The sequence below is a fragment of the Annulohypoxylon truncatum genome, assembly GCF_022578515.1.
Source record: "Annulohypoxylon truncatum strain CBS 140777 unplaced genomic scaffold F4807scaffold_7, whole genome shotgun sequence".
In the NCBI taxonomy this organism is placed as follows: domain Eukaryota; kingdom Fungi; phylum Ascomycota; class Sordariomycetes; order Xylariales; family Hypoxylaceae; genus Annulohypoxylon; species Annulohypoxylon truncatum.
In genome coordinates this window covers 392,652-411,122 of record NW_025953793.1, presented here as the reverse complement: position 1 = coordinate 411,122, position 18,471 = coordinate 392,652, and the positions used below count along the sequence as shown (strand labels likewise).

Genomic DNA, 18,471 nt, shown 5'->3' with positions numbered 1-18,471 from the left:
TAGCCTGGCCTACTTTCATCACGATATGGGAAGCGTTTCCAAAACCGTCTTGTTCTTCCACCCCAATACCAAGCTATCGAATATCTACGCCTCCAAATCCGTCTTCTACTCGGCCAAATTGATAACCACTGGAGGAGCAGGCGGTCGACGTGCCCCATACTGAGCGAGCAATAAGGCCACCTGCTTTCTAGACTTCTCAATCTGCTCCTCTACTCCGTCGCTGCCCTGCCACAACGGCTTCGTCGTCCGGCATATCTCGAGGGGATGCTGTTTGTGCCATGGCCGATCTTCCTCTAGATCGTACGGATGCTCACCGTCGGGGTCGCCCATCGCATTGGCATCGCGACACTCAAGAAGCAGACTGTGTACCCAGCTTTCCTCTAGACGATGTACCGCATCCTGGAGAGGTGTATACAGGAATCCAGGGGGGTTCGGGTCTGCGCCTCTTTCGAGGATCATTTTCAAAAGCTGGCCCGTAATCTGTCCATCATCGCCGTCGTCACCGTACGGGTTCTCAAGCGCCACGAACACGATGTGTGGCTCGTTGACGAAATTGGCGCCGGCACCAATGAATATTTCCAGAAAGTCGAGGCGCTTCCATGCCACGCACAAGCGAAGTAGGGTCACAGGCTCGCCCTTGGCGAATGTCCGCGGCATGCTGTCATCGACCGAGGCGTCGATCGTGAATTCTTCGGACCAGATCATGTGCCTGCGCTCAGGTGAAAGCCGACCCCATGACGGTTCCCGCAGGTATTTCTGTGCGAATTCCGGCCACCGTAGCAGTACTAGGCTTACTAGGGTGCCGGTCTCCTGGCGCACGGAACCCCGTTGCCCTGCCGTTGTTGGTATCGCCATATTGTCGTACTCGCCGAATGCACACAGCCTACGCCACTTCGTAAACCGTTTTCGCACACGCTCGTTTCTCAGCGACTTAATGTACTCGCTGTTGGGCTTAAGGCATGGCACGACCGAATCGAAGACGCTCTGGTGCTTGACGATCAAATTACGACGATCACCGCGCAAAGCCGAGTCGCTCATCTCGAGGCAGTGCTCCTCGTAGCGGCTGGGGTTGCGCTGGTTCGCCGGTGGCCGGTTATGACCCCACTGCTGCAGCCCGTTAAAGACGACTTGCATCTCTAGCGTGCGTATGTCTGTGTCCGTGAGTGCGAACTCACCGGCGGGGCGCGGCTGGTCGTCGCCACCCTTGGACGGCGCAAAGAGGAATTCCCGTACGGTGTAGTGGGCGATGCTGACCTTCTGTAGGTTGAGCCCATCGTCCTGTTTACTCAAGATGTGCTGCGGCTTCCTGCGCAGGTCTGTTACTTTGATCAGACATCCGAGGATCTCCTTCAGCATGCGCACGTTGTACATATGCATCGCGCCGTGACGAACGTTGTGAAGCGACGCTTGGACTAATACGTCGGCGCTCTTGATGTTGGAGGTGTTGCTGCATATCAACGCGAGAGCCGTGCGAGCGAATGCACGCTGTTCTGGCGGTATACCTTCGAGTATCCTCGCATATGTGTCGAAGAGAGTTTCTGGCAGATTGCTGAGGGCGGCTATTACCCGACTTTTGTCTAGGTAAAGACGTTCGATGATATCGACCTGACATGCGACCCATCGGAACCTAAGTCGACTTGTTAGCGAACACTCTGGATACCTAGGTCTCACTACTACGGCCGAGAACTTACATCCCTCTAGCATTCCTTGCTAATTCTTCCTCCACTCTTGTTCTGAACTCTGTCTGCCATATTTTGAATCTTTCGTTTCTCGCAAACTGCTTCTTGACGTACATCCGTATTGCTCGCATGACGTCGGCGTTCGACATCGTGATAGCCGTGTGCCGCACACCAGCCGGCGGATACAGCTCGTCGTCTTCATATCCACCCATGGCGGCCTTAATATCAGGTTCCTCGCGGCTCGTCATCAACAGCGAGACATGTCGGTAGTCCGGGTCCGTACCAATTGTGATCAGCACGTCGAGGAACCGTTCTCGCGGCTTTCTACTCTCATCCACGGCATCGACTACCAGGTAGACCCGCTGGCCTCTTTGCATGAATTTTCGGCTCACGGCCAGGAAACAGTTCATGAGGCCCGAGATGCTGAAGTTCTCACTCTTGCTCAACTCTTCCAGGGCCTGTGGGATGAAACGCCCGATCTGTCTACTCAAGTCACTGACGATCCAGCGGAGGAAGTGGAGGGTCTCGTCTTGGTTCCGCTCGTGGTGGCAATAGTAAAACGAGTACCCGGTCGCTTGGCAGTGCGTCCCAATAGCGTCGATGAGAAACGAGGCGAGGACTGTCTTTCCGGCGCCGGGGATCCCGAAGATCCATATGAAGCGTTCATAACCTTCTTGCCCGAATGAGCCTCCGTTGAGCCACTGCTGCCAGCCCTGAGAACCGGTTATCCAGTCACACGTCTCGTCTTCCTGCTTGTCATGCTGTTCGGAGTGGAACTCGTGCATGTCGACCTTCGGTTTTAACCAAGACAGGATTCTTCTCTTCTCACCGTCTGCGTGTTAGGAGAAGTGTCAGCTATGGCTCAATGGCTCTAAAGGGGATTTCAGTATATCTTACCGTCCAGTACTGCCTCGATGTTTTTTACAGCAGCATTTGTTTCAGCGATACTCGCACTATTTAATGAAATCAGCCAACGAACTGTGAGATCATGTGGAGTTGGACTCACGAATTATCAGCCTGGACAGCTATGCTGAGCTGAGACTTCTGCCTCTCGAGCTGCTTCAGCAACTCCTCCGCCTTACGCTGATGTACGAGCGGCCATTTAAGTCTCTTCCGAAGGGACATTGACGACTGTTTGGTCGGGGGCGTGGCCGTCCTCATCGGAAGAGGTTCAGATTGGTCAACCTTGAAGCGGAATGCCGGCTTTGACTCGGGGATTTTCAATGCCTGCAATGGAGACAGCAGTTTGTTCAGACTCGCCCCGTTAGGTGGATTGGGATGATTAAAGGGCGAGGGGGTTCTATTCCCCCTGTTGGGTACAAATGGACGAAAAAGACTATGAGTCTTGCCGTGAGACGACGAGCTTGAAGAGTCCGAATCGTCTTTATTCTCCGGGACCACAAGCTTCTCGAGCTCGGACAATGTAGTCCTACAATTGCTAAGACATTCTTCAAGTCCCGTCTTACACGTGGGTCCTATGCCCCCTTCTAGAGTCGCCCCGAGATATTCCAAGATACCTTTCAGTATGTTCACCTCTAGAGCGATACTCTTGACTACTTTGGGAGCATCCTTCACGCTTCTCGTATAATCCATGAAGCTGGTGGCGACCGAAGCAGCTAGCTTAATGATATCAAGCGTGAGGAACACGGGATCAGCCATGTTGCAAAACTGTTAATGTTCTCCTATCGGTATAACACGAGTGATGAAAATGAGGAAGAGAGAACACCCTTCTAGTTAGTGAAGGGATTTAAGTATACCTAGGCATGAGACATGATGCGTATGTGCTTATGAGGCACCATCGGGGAGACAAACACTAGGAAACAAGCAGCTGGAAATCACCATGTTAGTTACCGTCTACAAACGGAGCGCGTGCCTTAAAGCATTTGGGAAAACAACCCACTATACCCATACTGGCGCTTCCGATGATGAGGATTGTTGATTCCGACAAATGTCAACTTACTAGTCTATATGCAGATTTACACCATTGCGCCGGTTGTTAGAGGAAACCTAGGCTTCTATGTCTTTGAATTGAGCAAAGGGGGTAACTCTCAATACTGTTTAGCCTCAAGGTTTGCTATTTACATTTTTATGCTGGAGGAAGCTCCGGAGATGCGAGCTTGGATTGCAGGACGCTTTAATCGTTCAAGTTTGTTGGATGAATACCTCGGATGTTTGAAATATCATCTATAGAACAATACATTGAAGTTTATCATGAATTGACCTCATATGATCTATTACTTCTTACTAGCCTTGAACAAACAACACAAGACCAGATATCCCTATAGATACGGCGTTCATGTTAGATGCAAAACTTTGATATAGAACTTGCTTAATGATATGGCTTTTTTTTTGGTCTGATCACCTATCTTAGTATGATTTCTACGGCTACGTATAGGATGAACGAGGACGTTTCTCTATTTGGTGGAGTTCGACTGGTAGATTTGTGAGAAAGTTGAGCAGAACTTCCTTTATGGAGGAACGGCCCTAGGAATGGTTGTAAACTAACAACTAAGTAGCCATTTACGTCCACACTGAACTCATAAGCCGAACATTATAAATCAGAAGTCCTAGTCATATTAAAATGGGAATAGGAGATACATTAACTATGTGAGGAAACGGTTAGAAAGATGCTAATCATCTTCCCTTGCCATGCTAGTTCTGTACACGTCATGAACCCTTCAATACTCGACATCGAGACAGAAGCTCACACTCACCAAACCCTGGTATGCGCAAGGTTTCCCACCATTTTCCATATCTGGGTAAGTATGTACGTACCACTACAATATCCCACGAAGCCAGATAATCTCATCGAGACTTCGAGCATTAAGAACCCGGCAATGGCATCCCCCCATAAAACATACATCAACACCGGACTAATTCGAATAACCCGGCCAGCCACCCATTCCCATCACATAACCAGCCCCCTTTCCTCCTCCCTCCCCCATCCCAAATTCCTTCCCATACCACCACCCCTTTACTCCGCCGTCCTCCTCCACAGATCCCTCATCTGAATAACTCCAGGAATAGTCGCGAGCGCGCCGACCGCCATCTCGCCGAGCATGCCCTGCTCGACGCTCCAGTGGACGGTAAGCGGGGCCCAGGCGAGGTTCCTCGCAACGCTCTTCTTCCAGGCGTCGGCCCACTCGATCTCGTCGCGCTGGACCTGGGCGGCCGACTTGCCTCCGGCGAACTTCTCCTCGCGCGAGCGGCGCCCGCGCCGGTGGCTCTCGTAGAACAGCCTCCCGACCTCGACGCCGACGAACGCGGCCCAGAACCGCGCGCTCCACAGGCCCGCCCTCCGCTGCGCCGAAGCGCTCCACCCCAGCACCCCCTTCGACGAAAGGTACGCCCCGTTCTCCAGCGCCTGGAACACCACGCACGTCGACATCTGGACCCAGGAGATGGCGCGCTCGACCTTATCCTCCTTATCCTTCCCCTCCTCTTCCTTCCTGCTACCCAGCACCAACCTGCGCGCCCAGAAATACATATTCAGCAGCCCCCAAAGCCTCAAAAACGTCCTAGCATCGCTAAGCAGCGCGCTCAGCGCCCTCAACCTCTTCGCCACCCCCAAGATCGCGGCGACGCCGCCGCCGGGCAGCGCCTTAGCAGTAAACACGAGGGTCGCGGAGGGGGGAAGGCTGGCGGCGATGGCGAGGAGCCGGTCGGCGGAGCGGCGGATGGCGGGGCGGGTGAGGGCCTCGAGCACCGAGGCCGACAGCCGCGAGGCGTAGCAGACGAGGAGCAGCGTCGTGTCGATGCCCGACGGCGTCTGCAGGCAGCGCTGCAGGTGCGCGAGGAACGCGTCGGCGTTCGACGGCGCCGCCGCGAACAGGTCGCGCAAGGGGGGCAACGGCTTGGGCGAGGGCGCCGGCGCCGGCGGCCCCGACGACGGGATCGGTTCGCCGGACGGCAGGTCCGCGGTCGCGAGTTCGGTGGCGCTCATGATCTCGGTGTTGGTTCGTTTTCTTTTATTTCGTTCGAGCGAGTATAACCCCTCTTATTATGCTGATTTCACATATGTATGAAGAAACGGGGACGATGGTTTGGATGCTATGTAAGTCGGATTGTAATTGAGCAAAGTAGTGATCGCTCTGATCGCTCTACTATCGATAAAAGGGGGTCGATTTCGACAAATTGCTGCAAAGACAGCTCAGCTAGCACCAGATGATCTCGATTCGAACTTCAATAAGACAAAGCACGAAACGCTTCAGATGCAACAAAGAGAAAAGAAGAAAGAAACAGCAGCAATGAATTGTTACGCAACTTGACGATGTTGGTTGAAGGACGTTGGCGCCGTTGAAATTAAGATTTATTAAACGCATTGAACCCGAAAGTCTCTCCTACCTCGGCACTCCGGTTTAAGGAGGCTCTTGCATACCGGTAGGCAAGGTACTTCATGGTACACTTTAGCTACTAGCGGTTTAGCCACATTGGCTAAATCCCCACTGACCTCATAACGCATACCCTTGCTCAATTCTAGTTACGGAATTATCGGAATGCTTCACTCAAAAGCCTCAAAAGCCAAATAGTTCTCGTGACATTTCTCGTTTCTAGCTGTTGAATTTCGAGTTACTATTGTACAAAGTTATGAGACTTCATCTCATATACCTTTCGTGGTTCGATATCTATTTTAACAAGGTGAATCCCACTCGATCTTGATGCGAGTCTTGAAATACGTTCCACTTGCTCCCTTCGCTTCACCCAACCCTTCTAAATCCATAGCATCCCTGGGTATCGTTTCGCTCCTTTTTTTAGACATTACTACTGTTCGTACATAGTCGGGTATACATCCTCGACATTGGCAAGGGAATACGGCTACTACCGCAACATAAACATGGCGACAAATATTACAGCCGTCAAGGCTTCCATACAGAACCCTGGGCGCAGGGCCGTACCCAAACTTTCGACTGGCTGATCGAATGGGCTACCGCCACCAAGTGTCGGATCATCATCACCCGAATCATCCGACGATGTTGTTTGTGCTGCGCTCGTAGTAGCGGATTGTGCCGTGTTTTGCGTTGGCGTAGTATCAGTCGACGTCTGTGACGAAGTGCTGCTACTATCGGACGTCGTTGATGGCGGCGGAGTTTCTTGATTCGTCGTCGACTGTATTATCGTTGATAAGTCGCTCGTAGGTGTGGTTTGCTGCGACGTTGTGGTTGAGGCTATGCTAGAGTCGGCCGACGTAATAGTCGGTGCTGGATTTATTGTCGAGAATCCTCCATTCGTAGATGTAGGTTGTACAGTCTGAGTTACTGTCGTAGTCTCGAAACCGGGGCAGAGAGTATCGACTAAGCCGCCAGATAACACGATCCCGAGCAACGATTTCGCACTGACATTCAAGTCCCCGCAAGCTTTGTCTATAACATCTTGCACCTGCTCGAGTCCCTGCACACAAGTAGATGAGCATTGCCTTCCATTTGTGAAGTCATTCCTCGTACAACCTTCTATGTCGCTCTGGTAGGCCTTGATGCAACTTTTTGGTATTTGGTTTGACGTGATGACTTGGAATTGGGACAAGTTAAGGGCCGAGGTTGTCGAGGCTATGGCCAACAGTGACGCACGTCTCAACAGTCGTCGTCGCGGACGTTGCCGCTGATGCGTCATTTCTAGCGAGAAAGCCTTCCGCGATAGTCGTAGTTCAATCTATCGAACCGTGGATATCTCGGTTCCAACGGTCGTTGGATGCTCTGCTGTACCAGAGAAGGTTGACAAGAGTGGCTGGTCTTAGAATATAACCTGATGGAATACGCAATGTCGCCTTATGTCCTAGCCGAGCAATTGGAGTACGGCCCGATCAAGCCTAGCTTTCTAGCTTGCTCGAGAAATCGACACGCCGAAACGCGAGTCGTGTCAGGAGACTCTGAATGACGGCGTGCCCACGGCTTAGTCCAATGGGGATGCTTGACGAGGTCCGGGAATGGCAGTGCCCAGGTTCTCTACGATTCTTGACTGATATACACTTATATCTAATCTTTCGGTTTCCAATTTCCTAAATCGGATTTATCCAAGATCACAAAGCTTCAGCGGATTTTTTTATGTCGACGATGACATCAAGTAACCCAGGGGATCTCCAATATCTGATCACAGCAACGCCGTTTCAGAATTGAACGATGAACCAGACGCCGCTTTGTATGTCCAAAAGCGGCACACTCCACGAAGAGAGGTATCCTTCATATAGGAGACGCTAGGCGTTTGTCCTCTTGGGTAGCGTAGTACGGCGTAAGATGCGAAATTGTAAGAGGGTTAAACTGCAGGCCAGGGGCGGACAGTGGCGCGTAGAGAGGAAGAAGTAACCACTCGAAGCAAATTATATGTAGTGAGACGGGTAGGAAAAGGGGTAAAAGGTTGTGATAGAAATCAACTCAGTCGCCAATGCGGTCAACACGAAACGCCACCTAGGCAGTTATAATGAAATATTGAATAGAAGCACAGCTTCTTTATTTTTGGCACTCAGCACGCCGTATCAGTGCGAGGGTTTCAAGCCATGAAGGTGACAACGACGGCACTCGAAGTCGAAAAAATCATTAAATGGTTAAATTAGTAGAAAGATAATGGACAGAGGAAACACTTTATGAGAAACATTTTGAGTGTTCCTTCCGAAATAGAGAAGGTTCAGGAGCCCATACGTTTCCTATTCGAGATTCGAGCTTGCCATTTGAGATCATTTGGACCCCAGCCTGCCCAGCCTACCTAGCAGATAGCAGCTGCCTCCGTGCTATGTAGAAACACGAAGGTCGCTTGGCTACAATTGGCAGTATTTGCTATACCCCTGGCATGTACCCTTGACCTATAGCGCGGGAACAGCCAATCCATTAACGAGATTCGCAATATCTCCCTCGTGGTAATCGCATCATATCTTGTCATGACCACTGGTGATCCGGTCGCGATTCGTTCTCGAAGTGACCCGACAATTGGCCCCTACAGGTAGGACTCAAACGAGACGATCCAATGAAAACGGGGGAATGATGTAACGCGGAGGAAACGAAACAATTAGGCGTTTGAGGTACCGATCAGCTAACCCCTACCTTCCCTGGCCAGAGCTCCTTCTCCAATCGCGATTATCCCCCAATTGCATACGCAGATGCGGTGTTACATTGAGTATTACCGTCTTTGAATTGGATTTCAGCAGTTACTTTATACTCGAATTATTCCTCGCCATATTCATCTTTTGCTTCATAACATATGTTATAATTCCCGTCCATAATGAAATTGCGGACTTTATCAATATTAAGACTGAATGAGCTTAGTAAGGATAATACCTACAGTTAAGAATTGATAGGAAAGGGCGACGTGATCCGCTGCAGATTGTGGTACCTAAATTCTTTTACTTTTTCTTTTTGCATATTCGTTGAGTCACTGGCCGATGCAACTTAAATTAGTACAAGCTTAGCTGAACATAACCATCATCTTCTCATACGATCGCTTGCCAATGGCATTCAAATAACGAAATGAATAGTAGTATGCACATTCTCCGAGGTTCGTATAAAGTCTATACGAAGCTCTCATCAACGATGCCTGGAAGAGTGTAATCCCGCAACTTGTCTTAGTCGCCGATATAATCACCTCTTTGTGATCGTTATTTGCGGAACGCTTAAATTGGCACTAGAAACAACTACTTTGCGAAGACAACTTAAATTTAGAGATGGCTGCAGCGAGTCGCGAAGAGATCACTTCAAGCGTCCTCGAAACCCTCAAAGGGACACCCTATGAGGCATCTTCATTAGAAGTACTATCAGGGGGTACAGCCAACTTCATATATCGAGTAACTTTATCTCGGCCACTCGAGGACGGGACACAAAATGTCTTAGTCAAGCATTCCGAGGATTACGTTGCGAACTCCCCGACCTTCAAATTGACCCTATCTCGTTGTGTATGCAAGACCTGACGCCAAACGCTGGACGTCCACGCGGGCTTATAATGGCCACATACTAACTTTTCCTAGCATATCGAAGTAGGATGTCTAAAGGCGTTATCGGACTTCCCTATCGCTGGCAAGGCAGATGAGAACGATAATTATAACTTCATCGTTAGAACGCCTAAGTTCTTCTATTTTGATGAGACAAGCAATAGTCAGATCCAGGAGTATCTGCAAGATGGCGTCGATTTGAAGAACTATGCGCTCACGACTTATGTCAATTCAAACTCAGAGACAACGAAACACCAAGCAGTCCAACTAGGAAAGGCCTTGGGCAGATGGCTCCGAGTTTTTCATCATTGGGCCGCTCAACAGGCAGAATTGCGAAGCGTGGTTGACAAAAACAAGGAGTTGCAGCAATTGAAGCATTTCATCAATTATTCATGGTTACTAGATAGGGTAAAACAGTTCCCAGCAATCCTTGGTGATGCTGAAGCTGTCTTTAAAGGAGTAAAGGATATGGCTGCCATAGAACTGATCGACGAGAGTCAACTCCAGGTAATTCATGGTGACTTCTGGTCAGGAAAGTATGAATATCTACTAATATTTTCGTTTTATAAGACTTTTTACTAATCTAGCTGTCAGTATTCTATTACCTAAGAACCCAATCCAGGAGGAAGCGGATGTACCGATGTTCGTCATCGACTGGGAGATGGCACAGCTGGGGAAACCGAACTTGGATCTAGGCCAGATGATTGCCGAGTTATACGAATTGAGGCTGTACAAAGATATTATAGCTGGCCTTTGGATTATCCAAGGATTTGTGAGTGGTTATGGCGCGATGAGCGAGGATTTCGCTTTCCGCACCGCAATCCAGACCGGAACTCATCTCATTAGTTTTGGGACGTCGGTCCAAGGCTGGGGCACACAAGAGCAGGTGGAAAACTGCGCGCGCGTCGGGAAGGAGATCATAGTCCGCGCGTGGAAGAAGGACCGCCAATGGTTTGAAGGGGGCGATCTTGCTTGTCTGTTTAACACAACTGGATGAATTGTTATTAAGCTATACAACGAGCAATGAGAATCAGTTACTATACCATACTCCAGTCGACGATGAAGAAAAACAACAAATATATGGCTGGTGTTGAATTATAAGGTTACCAGATGAAGTGTAAGTAATAAGGATAATAGGGGAGAAATTCCGGCCCCACGTGATCCCTAAAGAAAGAATTCTCAATGACTCAAGCCTAATTTTCAACTTAAACGACAATCAATACACGTTTGCTGTTACAAATATACCCCTTTCGTAACTTATATACAGCTATTTCTAAATCTGATTACATTCTGCCCCGAACATAGAAATCTTATCGGAGGCTGTAAACTCGTCCGATGACGACAGCGGCAGCATCTCCGGCGGATGCGACCGGGGTTTCCCCACCGTGCAACCGGTGCAAGGAGCAAGAAGGCACTATAGAGCTTCGGGTTGCTGAGAGAGTGTGCAAGTGTGTAGATATACTATACCCCAGCCATCTATTTATAGAAACCTAGTAAACTTACCATTCGCATAGGGCATGTTTCGCATACTACGTCTCCAGCAAGGCCATCAAACGACTCGAGGCCCTGCAGCGGGAGACCTCCGCGCCCCGTAACAGCGGCAGCGGGCCCCCGGGCCAGAGGCGACCGCAGCGGTACCTAGTTGGGCTATCATGCGGGCCGTCGTCCACGGCTCTCCTCCACGTGCTGACGGAGAACGTGCGGCAGCAGCGGGCGAAGGGGCAGAAGACAGCGCGGTTCGAGTACGTCGCCGTGCACGTCGTTGACGATACTTTATCGCCGCCCTCTCCCCAGCCAGGGTCAGGAACGGCACCTCCAAATGAATTAGATAGAGCGGAAGAACCGTCTTACCTCGCCGCCTACCGCGCGCGGTTTCCCGACGCGGACCTGCTCTCCGTGCCCCTGAGCTCCGCGCTCGCCCTCCGATCCGTAGACTGGACCGCGCTCCCCTCTCCTTCCCCTGACCTACAGTCTTCCCCTGCGCAGCAGCTATCCTCCATCCTCGCGCTCCTACCCTCCGTAACCTCGCGCGCGGACGTCCGGCGACTCCTAGTGCGCCATATCCTCGTCGCCACGGCGGCGCAGCGCAACTGCGACGCCCTACTACTCGGCCACAGCACGACGTCGCTGGCAGAGCTAACACTATCAGAAACAGCCAAGGGCCGGGGCTTCTCACTCCCATCCCTTGTGAACGACGGCTTAGTACCAGTACCGTCTCGACTAGACCCTCTCAACTCAGACATCGCTCCCAACACCACTATCACCAACAACACAAACGGCAACAGCGATGAATCCCACTCCCAAACTCCTATTTCCGTTCCTCCCCCAACTCCCACAACCCTACCAATATACTCTCCCCTCCGCGAGCTCTTCCGCAACGAACTCCTGACCTACCTCACACACACCTCTCCCCCCTTAACCCCTCTCCTCCCCGCCTCCCCCGCCGCCACATCTAACGGCGCCGTGGTCTCGCACCGGGACCTGAGCATCGACGACGTGCTGTCGCGGTACTTCGGCGCCGTCGAGGCGAGCTACCCGTCCGTCGTCGCGAACGTCGTGCGCACCACCGGCAAGCTCTCGCGGCTCCCGATGCCCGCTGAGCGCGGTCATCGTCAAGGGGCGGCGGCAGCAGATAGCGAGGAGGGAACCGCGTGCGGTCTCTGCGGCGCCGGACTCGACGAGCAAGGGGACGAGCGGTGGAGGGGCGAGATCGGGTCCGCTAGTAGCGCGGACGAGATAGAGGGCAGCGGTCGGGGGAAGCCGAGGCTGTGTTACGGGTGCGAGAGATCGGTGCGCGGATAGTTGTTTATTGCTTGGGTTGAACCGCAAGGCTTGGCCCTTTACCATCTAGCATTGCGTAGCATAACATACCATAGAATAACATGACATGACATGGCATCGCATGGCGTGGCGTGGCATAGCATGACATAGCATTCGACGATATAATGTGATCACAATTAAGAGTCTGAGTATAAATAATTTTCTTCATTGACCCCTGCTCACTTTTCAGGAGACGCTGAACCAAGCGCCTCACTTGCGTACCAGTAGTAGTATATCTACGTGGTTTCCCAAGCCCGCGTCTAAAGCTGCCGTAGTTTGCCCTAGTACAGTACCGTGAAGTGTCCGAGTATCCGTCTATCTATCCGTGCTCCTTCTATAACGAACTCGGTGTGTATAATCATCGACACTCGGATCGTCGTTATAAATATGTATGTACCGCAATGAAGATCATATCCCCATCTTCTTGAATAATACTTCCTTATCCTCGAATAGGCATGATTAGATCCGAATCCACCAGCTAGTTCTCACAATAACTACTCTCTGTAGGAACTTGAGGCACTCCCTACATTTCTATTTTCCGTTAAACCGTTATTTATTCCCTAGTCCCTCAACTAGGTCGGCTTTAATACAGCCTTTCATAGAGCCGAAGCAGGTAATATCTTCTGTTCCACCTTACGGACCAGCTTATTCGTCTGTTCCGCCAAGCTCAAGGTAAGGATGGTATGCGGTAATATACGCGCCAGGTGGGGCAGGAAGCCCTTATATATCGCGAAGAAGCCCTCTGTCCGGATCGTCTTGCCCAGGCAGTCGAAGACGCCCTTATACAAGTTACCGTTCTGGTTATACAGTCGCGACATGATCGTATCTGCGTTTTGTTTGTCAGCTTTCCTCAACCCCCTCTATCCGTAACCCACAGACCAACGGATCCAAACATCCAATATGGTGAAGAAGGAAAAAAGGGACGTACCGGGAGGATGCATAAAGCAACACACGACAAACCCAGACACCGTGCTGCTCGCCAGGTGCAGCGGCGCGCCCTCCTCCATGCCGAGGTGTCTGACGAGCCTCCTCTTCGCGAAGAAGTACGTCGGCAGCTGCACGGAGCTGCCGAAGCCGGTCCGTATCATGGCGGCGCCGACGCCCCTGTACAAGCCGCGGAAGCCCTCGGCGCGGTAGATCTGCCCCAAACCGTCGACGGCGTTGCGGTAGTTGTGCTGCGTGCCGACGGGCAGGAAGGGGGAGAAGCTCTGGAGCCGCGTCTTGACGAGGAAGAAGGGGCTGCCGGCGGCGGCGCCGATGATGCCCGACGAGGCGCCGCAGAACATGTTGATGCCGAGGTTCTGCTTCGAGCCGTCGCGCAGCAGCAGCGTCGCCAGCCCGTTGCGCATCGGCTCGTAGAAGCCCAGCCGGCACCCATTCAGCAGCACCTGGTAGACGTATGCGCACCCGATGCCGCGGTAGATGCCCTTGAGCCCCTCGTTCCGCACGATCACGCTGACGCCGTGGAAGGGCCCGCGGTAGTGGTGCGGTTGGTGGCCCTTGGTCTGGAGCTCGCCCTGGAGCTGCATTCTGCGGTGCGTCGAAGAGACATCACGGTCAGCCGAAGTCCCATATACATATATATATCTCGTCACGATGGAGAGGGTATGTTCCCAGACGCCGTAGGTATGCCCATATCTAGCTAGCTAGATCACCGACCGACTATTTGGGAAGTCCTTGTGCGAACGAGAGAGTGGTATGCGTACCGAATCTTAACCGTCTCGAAAGGGTGTGTAGCTGTGACGGCACCGCAAGCGGCTATACCGCCCGCCACGAAGGCCCTGTAGCTCTCGGATTAGCTTTCGAAGCTTCGACACCACCAAATAATTGGTTTCCTACCCAGCAGTAGTCGACATAGCGTCGTCCCGAGCGATCCGCGCCCTCAACCACTCGAATTGTTCTTGTTCTTTGTGTGAATCAGGGTCTCGGTGAAAATTGGACGCGAAGCTCCCTTGTACCTAGGCACGAGGTCGAAATTCGGCTTGGCGAAAAAAAAGATCACCGCATACGTTCTCCCGATTCGATCTGCGTCTTCAATTGCTACGAGGGCTAGCGGAGGAGAGGCGTAAATATTATAAAAGAAAGGGAGTGAAAAAAGGGGGACATTTATAAGTACATTTTTATTATTCGTTAGTTGACAATGAAGTTCATTGAACGAAATTGTCTCGTGTAAGCCGATGACTTAGGGACTTTTACCTTGGACCCTAGGTAAAGAAACCCCAAAAATTAATTGATCTCCGAATTCATTCAACCTCTTTTCTCCGAGCTCGCAACGGGTTTCCCTAGCGCCTCCATCAACTTATCTCATATGTACATATCCGTACCTAGATTGTACGGGTACATACATGTGCATTTCGAAGGATTGAATTAGCGCATACCGTGGACTGCATATTTGCTACTAGGTAAGCTTACGCATAAGGCTGTCTTAAATCAGGGAAGCCAATTGGGGCTATGTAGCCTTCCTTTACTTTACATCTTAAACAACTAGATCCTACGACCGCCCCGTGTCCGGTCGCCAGTGACTAATATTATAGGTATGGATTCATCCGAATTCGATTTTCCATTTGCTGCCGTGCTTTGTGAGCTATGTCCGATTCATAATATTACTATGCTTGAGGCATATACCAGACTCCATGACCCGTCACTAGTCCCACCTAGCCTAGCCCGTGAATGCATTCTATACTGTACACCATCCGTGGACATATGCTTCGTAGACTCCGTAACCACGAAAGGAAGAAGAGAAAACAGCTAAATTCGATGATTCGATGAAAGACACCAGCTGAAGTAATGCGTGTCAAGCAAGTATGTATGCCATAACCACTTGGCTTTTGAATAGTATAGAATATCAACCTCGACGAACCCGCTCCGCTGGACATCTAGATATGACCAGCCACGCCCAATATCAACAAAGGAAGCGCTATCGTTGGATTCCTAACTCGGTCTCTGGGACACAGATTGGACATTTTATATAATGTCCTGTTCTAGCCAATCCCGCGCGAAAGCCGATGCCGTCCAACGCTTTCATCTTAGCTTCTCCGTAGTCACCTAGAGGCCCGGTATAAAACACCACAACCATACGACCAATGTCTATGCCGAATGTCAACGGATAGGCACCTCTAAGATCGTGGCATTCTCCTCGGATTTGAATCCTCTAGCTGTACGCCAAGTACGGGAGTAACATTTTAGCAGACTTTCCCCCTTGTAAAGTGGATGGAGGCCGGATAAAGTCAGAAAGACACTCTATGATCTTTCGACTCCTGCCTGTGCCGCAGCGTCTAAGCTGGTCATGCCATTTCGCCTAGTGCTCTCCTGGCTAACTCGTGAGGGATTGCCATCAAATACCCATGGACCTGCGTCATTACGGGGGGTGATTGGGCCCTCATGCCCGTTGGTTAACGGGTGGCTATTCGGAGATGGTGTTCGATTTGTTGCAGACCGATCGCCGTTACTCATGCGAGGTGTCGCATTTGGTATGGGGACTGGTTCTGTTGCAGCGTGCCTCAATAAACCTGTCTGCACCGCGCTGCTATCGACCTGCATTATTGTCATATCGCCTACATCAACTTCGTTGGACGACTGATGCCCGTCACTGTTGCTGTCAACTGGCGAAGTTGCCGGCGATTCAACAATCTCATTTGCTTGAGAAACAGGGCGTATAGGCTTCTCTTCTTGGGCGTCTTCTATCCCCGAGTCTAGCTGCTGCCATTCATCGGACGGCTCATCTACTTCGGCATCCAGGTCGGCAGTAGCTCGGCAATTCGGGCATATGAAGATTGGCCACGATGGCCCGGTTAACATTTCCCGGATGCATTTGTAGTGCCAAGTATGGGAGCAAGGTGCAACGAAGAGAGATTGGCAAGGCTACCAGGGCAAACCCAAAATTAGTAAATGAACAGAAACCCTATGTTGTAGATATACTTATGATCGGGTGACATACTGCTATCGCGTTTAGACAAATAGAACAATCTTGGGCGTGAGCTGACGAAGATGAGGTTAGATCTCGTAACCGCTTGTGTGTTGCCATGCTACGAACATGTTAGTCATTGAATCCATATAATAATGAGATAAGGCGAAAAAATGGTATGAGAAGCATCCCTGCTACAGGTCTTGTAGGCGAGTATGGTGGATCCAACAAGGTAAGAAAGATGTAGAAAATTAGAGCAAACCGTACTTGAAAGTGTTGGGCTTCGATTGCCAGCCTCTGTTCAACTCTATGCGCATCTTGACGCATCGATAGATCATCTCCTCTCCACCCTTGAAGTCTATTCCGAGTTGCACGATGTCGCCGTCATTGATAGGGAAAGGTTTGCTCTCGGTACCCGGCGCACTGAGACGGATGTGATTAAGAAAAGTACCGGAAGAACTCTTTACATCCTTGATGTACCATTTTCCCTTCTCGAACCAAAATTCACAGTGACGGCGGCTCACCACCTTGCTCTTGAAGCCTACGGGGGCGGCTGACGGTGTGTTGATTGGGACGAGGGCATGATTTTCTCGTTCCGAATATCTGCCAACCTTAATCGTCTCTTTGCCGGTAGGTAATGTCCGCGATATCGGGGTAAACGAAAGGGATGGCCGATTTGAGCGGGCATCGTAGAATGCGGAGAATCGTATGGTCGGCAGCATGTCGTGGCTTAGGTCGCCAGTCGTTGCTGATCGAGTTCGTGTCATCTCTTCGTCGGGTGCCCCGTCAGGAGTCTCGACTTGTGTGTTAGGTTCTGACCTGGAATTTAATAGGGCTTCGGAAGCGGCCTCAGAGAATTTACTCGTACGACGACGGTGAATCCTACTCGTCGAATCGTTGTTTTGGTCTGTTGTTGTGTTAGGTGGGTCTGGGTCGACTTCATGGGGCTCATTGGGAGCGCCGGTTGTCGAGCCTTGGCCGGAGTTAGTGGGGGAAGTAGGCGAAACCGAAGGCGCAGACGTATCAGCTCTAATGCTATAATGAGCAAGGCTAGAAATATCACGCGACAAGCGATGTAAATGAATTAAGCCCCTTAACCTACTACCTCGGCCTGGAGATAGAGGAGATGAGGACGACGGTGATGAAGTTGCAGAGAGTGGGATGGTCGGGAAATAACCCGTTGCTGGCGGAGGCGCAGGTTCAGTGAACATTTATTACGGTGTGTGGGAAATCAATGAAGGGAAATCCGGGGGGGGCCTTAGGCTTAGGCTGGAAGAAGATCCGCCAAACTTCTTGTGTGAGATTCAAGAAGCGTAGACCGTTTTTTTAAGCTAGTAATGCAGCAGAATAACGAATTATAATGGATATGACGGCACTAATTTTCGACTGGATGAATGAAAAGGTCGCCTTTCTTTTTTGACCTATGCTTGCAATGCTTGTAATGCTTGCAGAAAATAAAAACGATATGCGGAGATGGAGTTGGCTGATTGATATCTCAAATGGGCCTCTCGCAGTGGGGGGAAACTTGGGGGGGATTTCTGTTTCTCGGTTCCTCTCGAGGTCTTGTGTTCGCACGACGCGATTGCTAAGATGCGGAGTCGGCTGATCAGACTGATTGACCTTACCACCGAATTCTAGGCCAGGCTATTGCGTGGACCTTGGCTGGTTGCTTGCATTCAACGTCGTTGATCTGAAATGTTCCTGATTCTCAATGTTCCGTTTATATATAAACGTAGTTGGCCGGGTTTTTTCGTTATTAATTGACGGCGCGTCGGGTCAGATAATTTCGAAAAGAAGAGAGAAAAAGGAAACAGAAAGGAAGGGATAGAGAAGGATAATCGATTAAAAGTTACAAGACAAAAATGTATTGTACAAATAATTTGGAATACTAGTAGGTAATCAGGAACGACTCAGCTGAACATTGAAGGCAAGGAAAGAAAACCAACTCAACCAGATCGGAAAACTGGCAAGTCTTACCTTGATAACTGACGACATTTCTGTCTTTATTTATTATTAAGGTTCGGTAACTGTACTACATAAGGTACAAACTCATACAAGAACATCGCGCAGTGAGAAGGCGCAGGGTAAGGCAGGTAAAATTTAGAAACAGACCATGCCTGATGGAGCAAAAAGCTGCAACCACATGCTTTCGTTTGTGC

The 18,471-nt window shown here is 50.6% G+C and overlaps 7 protein-coding genes across 7 annotated transcripts; 2 read left to right on the top strand and 5 right to left on the bottom strand.

Annotated features, from left to right (window-relative positions):
• Positions 1 to 105: 105 nt before the first annotated feature.
• On the bottom strand, positions 106 to 3,338 carry F4807DRAFT_457765 (uncharacterized protein; the record flags this gene model as incomplete). Its single annotated transcript, XM_048001088.1, has 4 exons — positions 106 to 1,627; positions 1,692 to 2,511; positions 2,577 to 2,632; positions 2,686 to 3,338. 4 exons carry the CDS (start codon positions 3,336 to 3,338, stop codon positions 106 to 108), a joined length of 3,051 nt encoding a protein of 1,016 aa, XP_047856786.1.
• A 917-nt stretch (positions 3,339 to 4,255) lies between these two features.
• Positions 4,256 to 6,069, bottom strand: F4807DRAFT_415398 (uncharacterized protein). The gene has a single exon (XM_047997037.1). It carries the CDS (start codon positions 5,620 to 5,622, stop codon positions 4,654 to 4,656), a length of 969 nt encoding a protein of 322 aa, XP_047856785.1. The 5' UTR covers positions 5,623 to 6,069; the 3' UTR covers positions 4,256 to 4,653.
• A 116-nt stretch (positions 6,070 to 6,185) lies between these two features.
• On the bottom strand, positions 6,186 to 7,829 carry F4807DRAFT_364911 (uncharacterized protein). Its single transcript, XM_047995613.1, has one exon. It carries the CDS (start codon positions 7,284 to 7,286, stop codon positions 6,498 to 6,500), a length of 789 nt encoding a protein of 262 aa, XP_047856784.1. The 5' UTR covers positions 7,287 to 7,829; the 3' UTR covers positions 6,186 to 6,497.
• Positions 7,830 to 8,887: 1,058 nt separating this feature from the next.
• F4807DRAFT_415393 (kinase-like domain-containing protein) lies at positions 8,888 to 10,814 on the top strand. Its single transcript, XM_047997036.1, has 3 exons — positions 8,888 to 9,552; positions 9,625 to 10,124; positions 10,183 to 10,814. The coding sequence occupies exons 1-3, from the start codon at positions 9,325 to 9,327 to the stop codon at positions 10,583 to 10,585; spliced, it is 1,131 nt and encodes a 376-aa protein (XP_047856783.1). The 5' UTR covers positions 8,888 to 9,324; the 3' UTR covers positions 10,586 to 10,814.
• On the top strand, positions 10,793 to 12,567 carry F4807DRAFT_415390 (uncharacterized protein). The gene is made up of 2 exons (XM_047997035.1): positions 10,793 to 11,036; positions 11,103 to 12,567. Exons 1-2 carry the CDS (start codon positions 10,924 to 10,926, stop codon positions 12,388 to 12,390), a joined length of 1,401 nt encoding a protein of 466 aa, XP_047856782.1. The 5' UTR covers positions 10,793 to 10,923; the 3' UTR covers positions 12,391 to 12,567.
• On the bottom strand, positions 12,568 to 14,620 carry F4807DRAFT_415388 (mitochondrial carrier). The gene is made up of 4 exons (XM_047997034.1): positions 14,248 to 14,620; positions 14,115 to 14,189; positions 13,337 to 13,938; positions 12,568 to 13,234 (listed from the first exon to the last, which is right to left on the bottom strand). Exons 1-4 carry the CDS (start codon positions 14,262 to 14,264, stop codon positions 13,005 to 13,007), a joined length of 924 nt encoding a protein of 307 aa, XP_047856781.1. The 5' UTR covers positions 14,265 to 14,620; the 3' UTR covers positions 12,568 to 13,004.
• An 846-nt stretch (positions 14,621 to 15,466) lies between these two features.
• Positions 15,467 to 17,434, bottom strand: F4807DRAFT_364764 (RING finger protein). Its single transcript, XM_047995612.1, has 4 exons — positions 17,341 to 17,434; positions 16,580 to 17,285; positions 16,346 to 16,433; positions 15,467 to 16,269 (listed from the first exon to the last, which is right to left on the bottom strand). Exons 2-4 carry the CDS (start codon positions 17,077 to 17,079, stop codon positions 15,649 to 15,651), a joined length of 1,209 nt encoding a protein of 402 aa, XP_047856780.1. The 5' UTR covers positions 17,080 to 17,285; positions 17,341 to 17,434; the 3' UTR covers positions 15,467 to 15,648.
• Between the last annotated feature and the right edge of the window lie 1,037 nt (positions 17,435 to 18,471).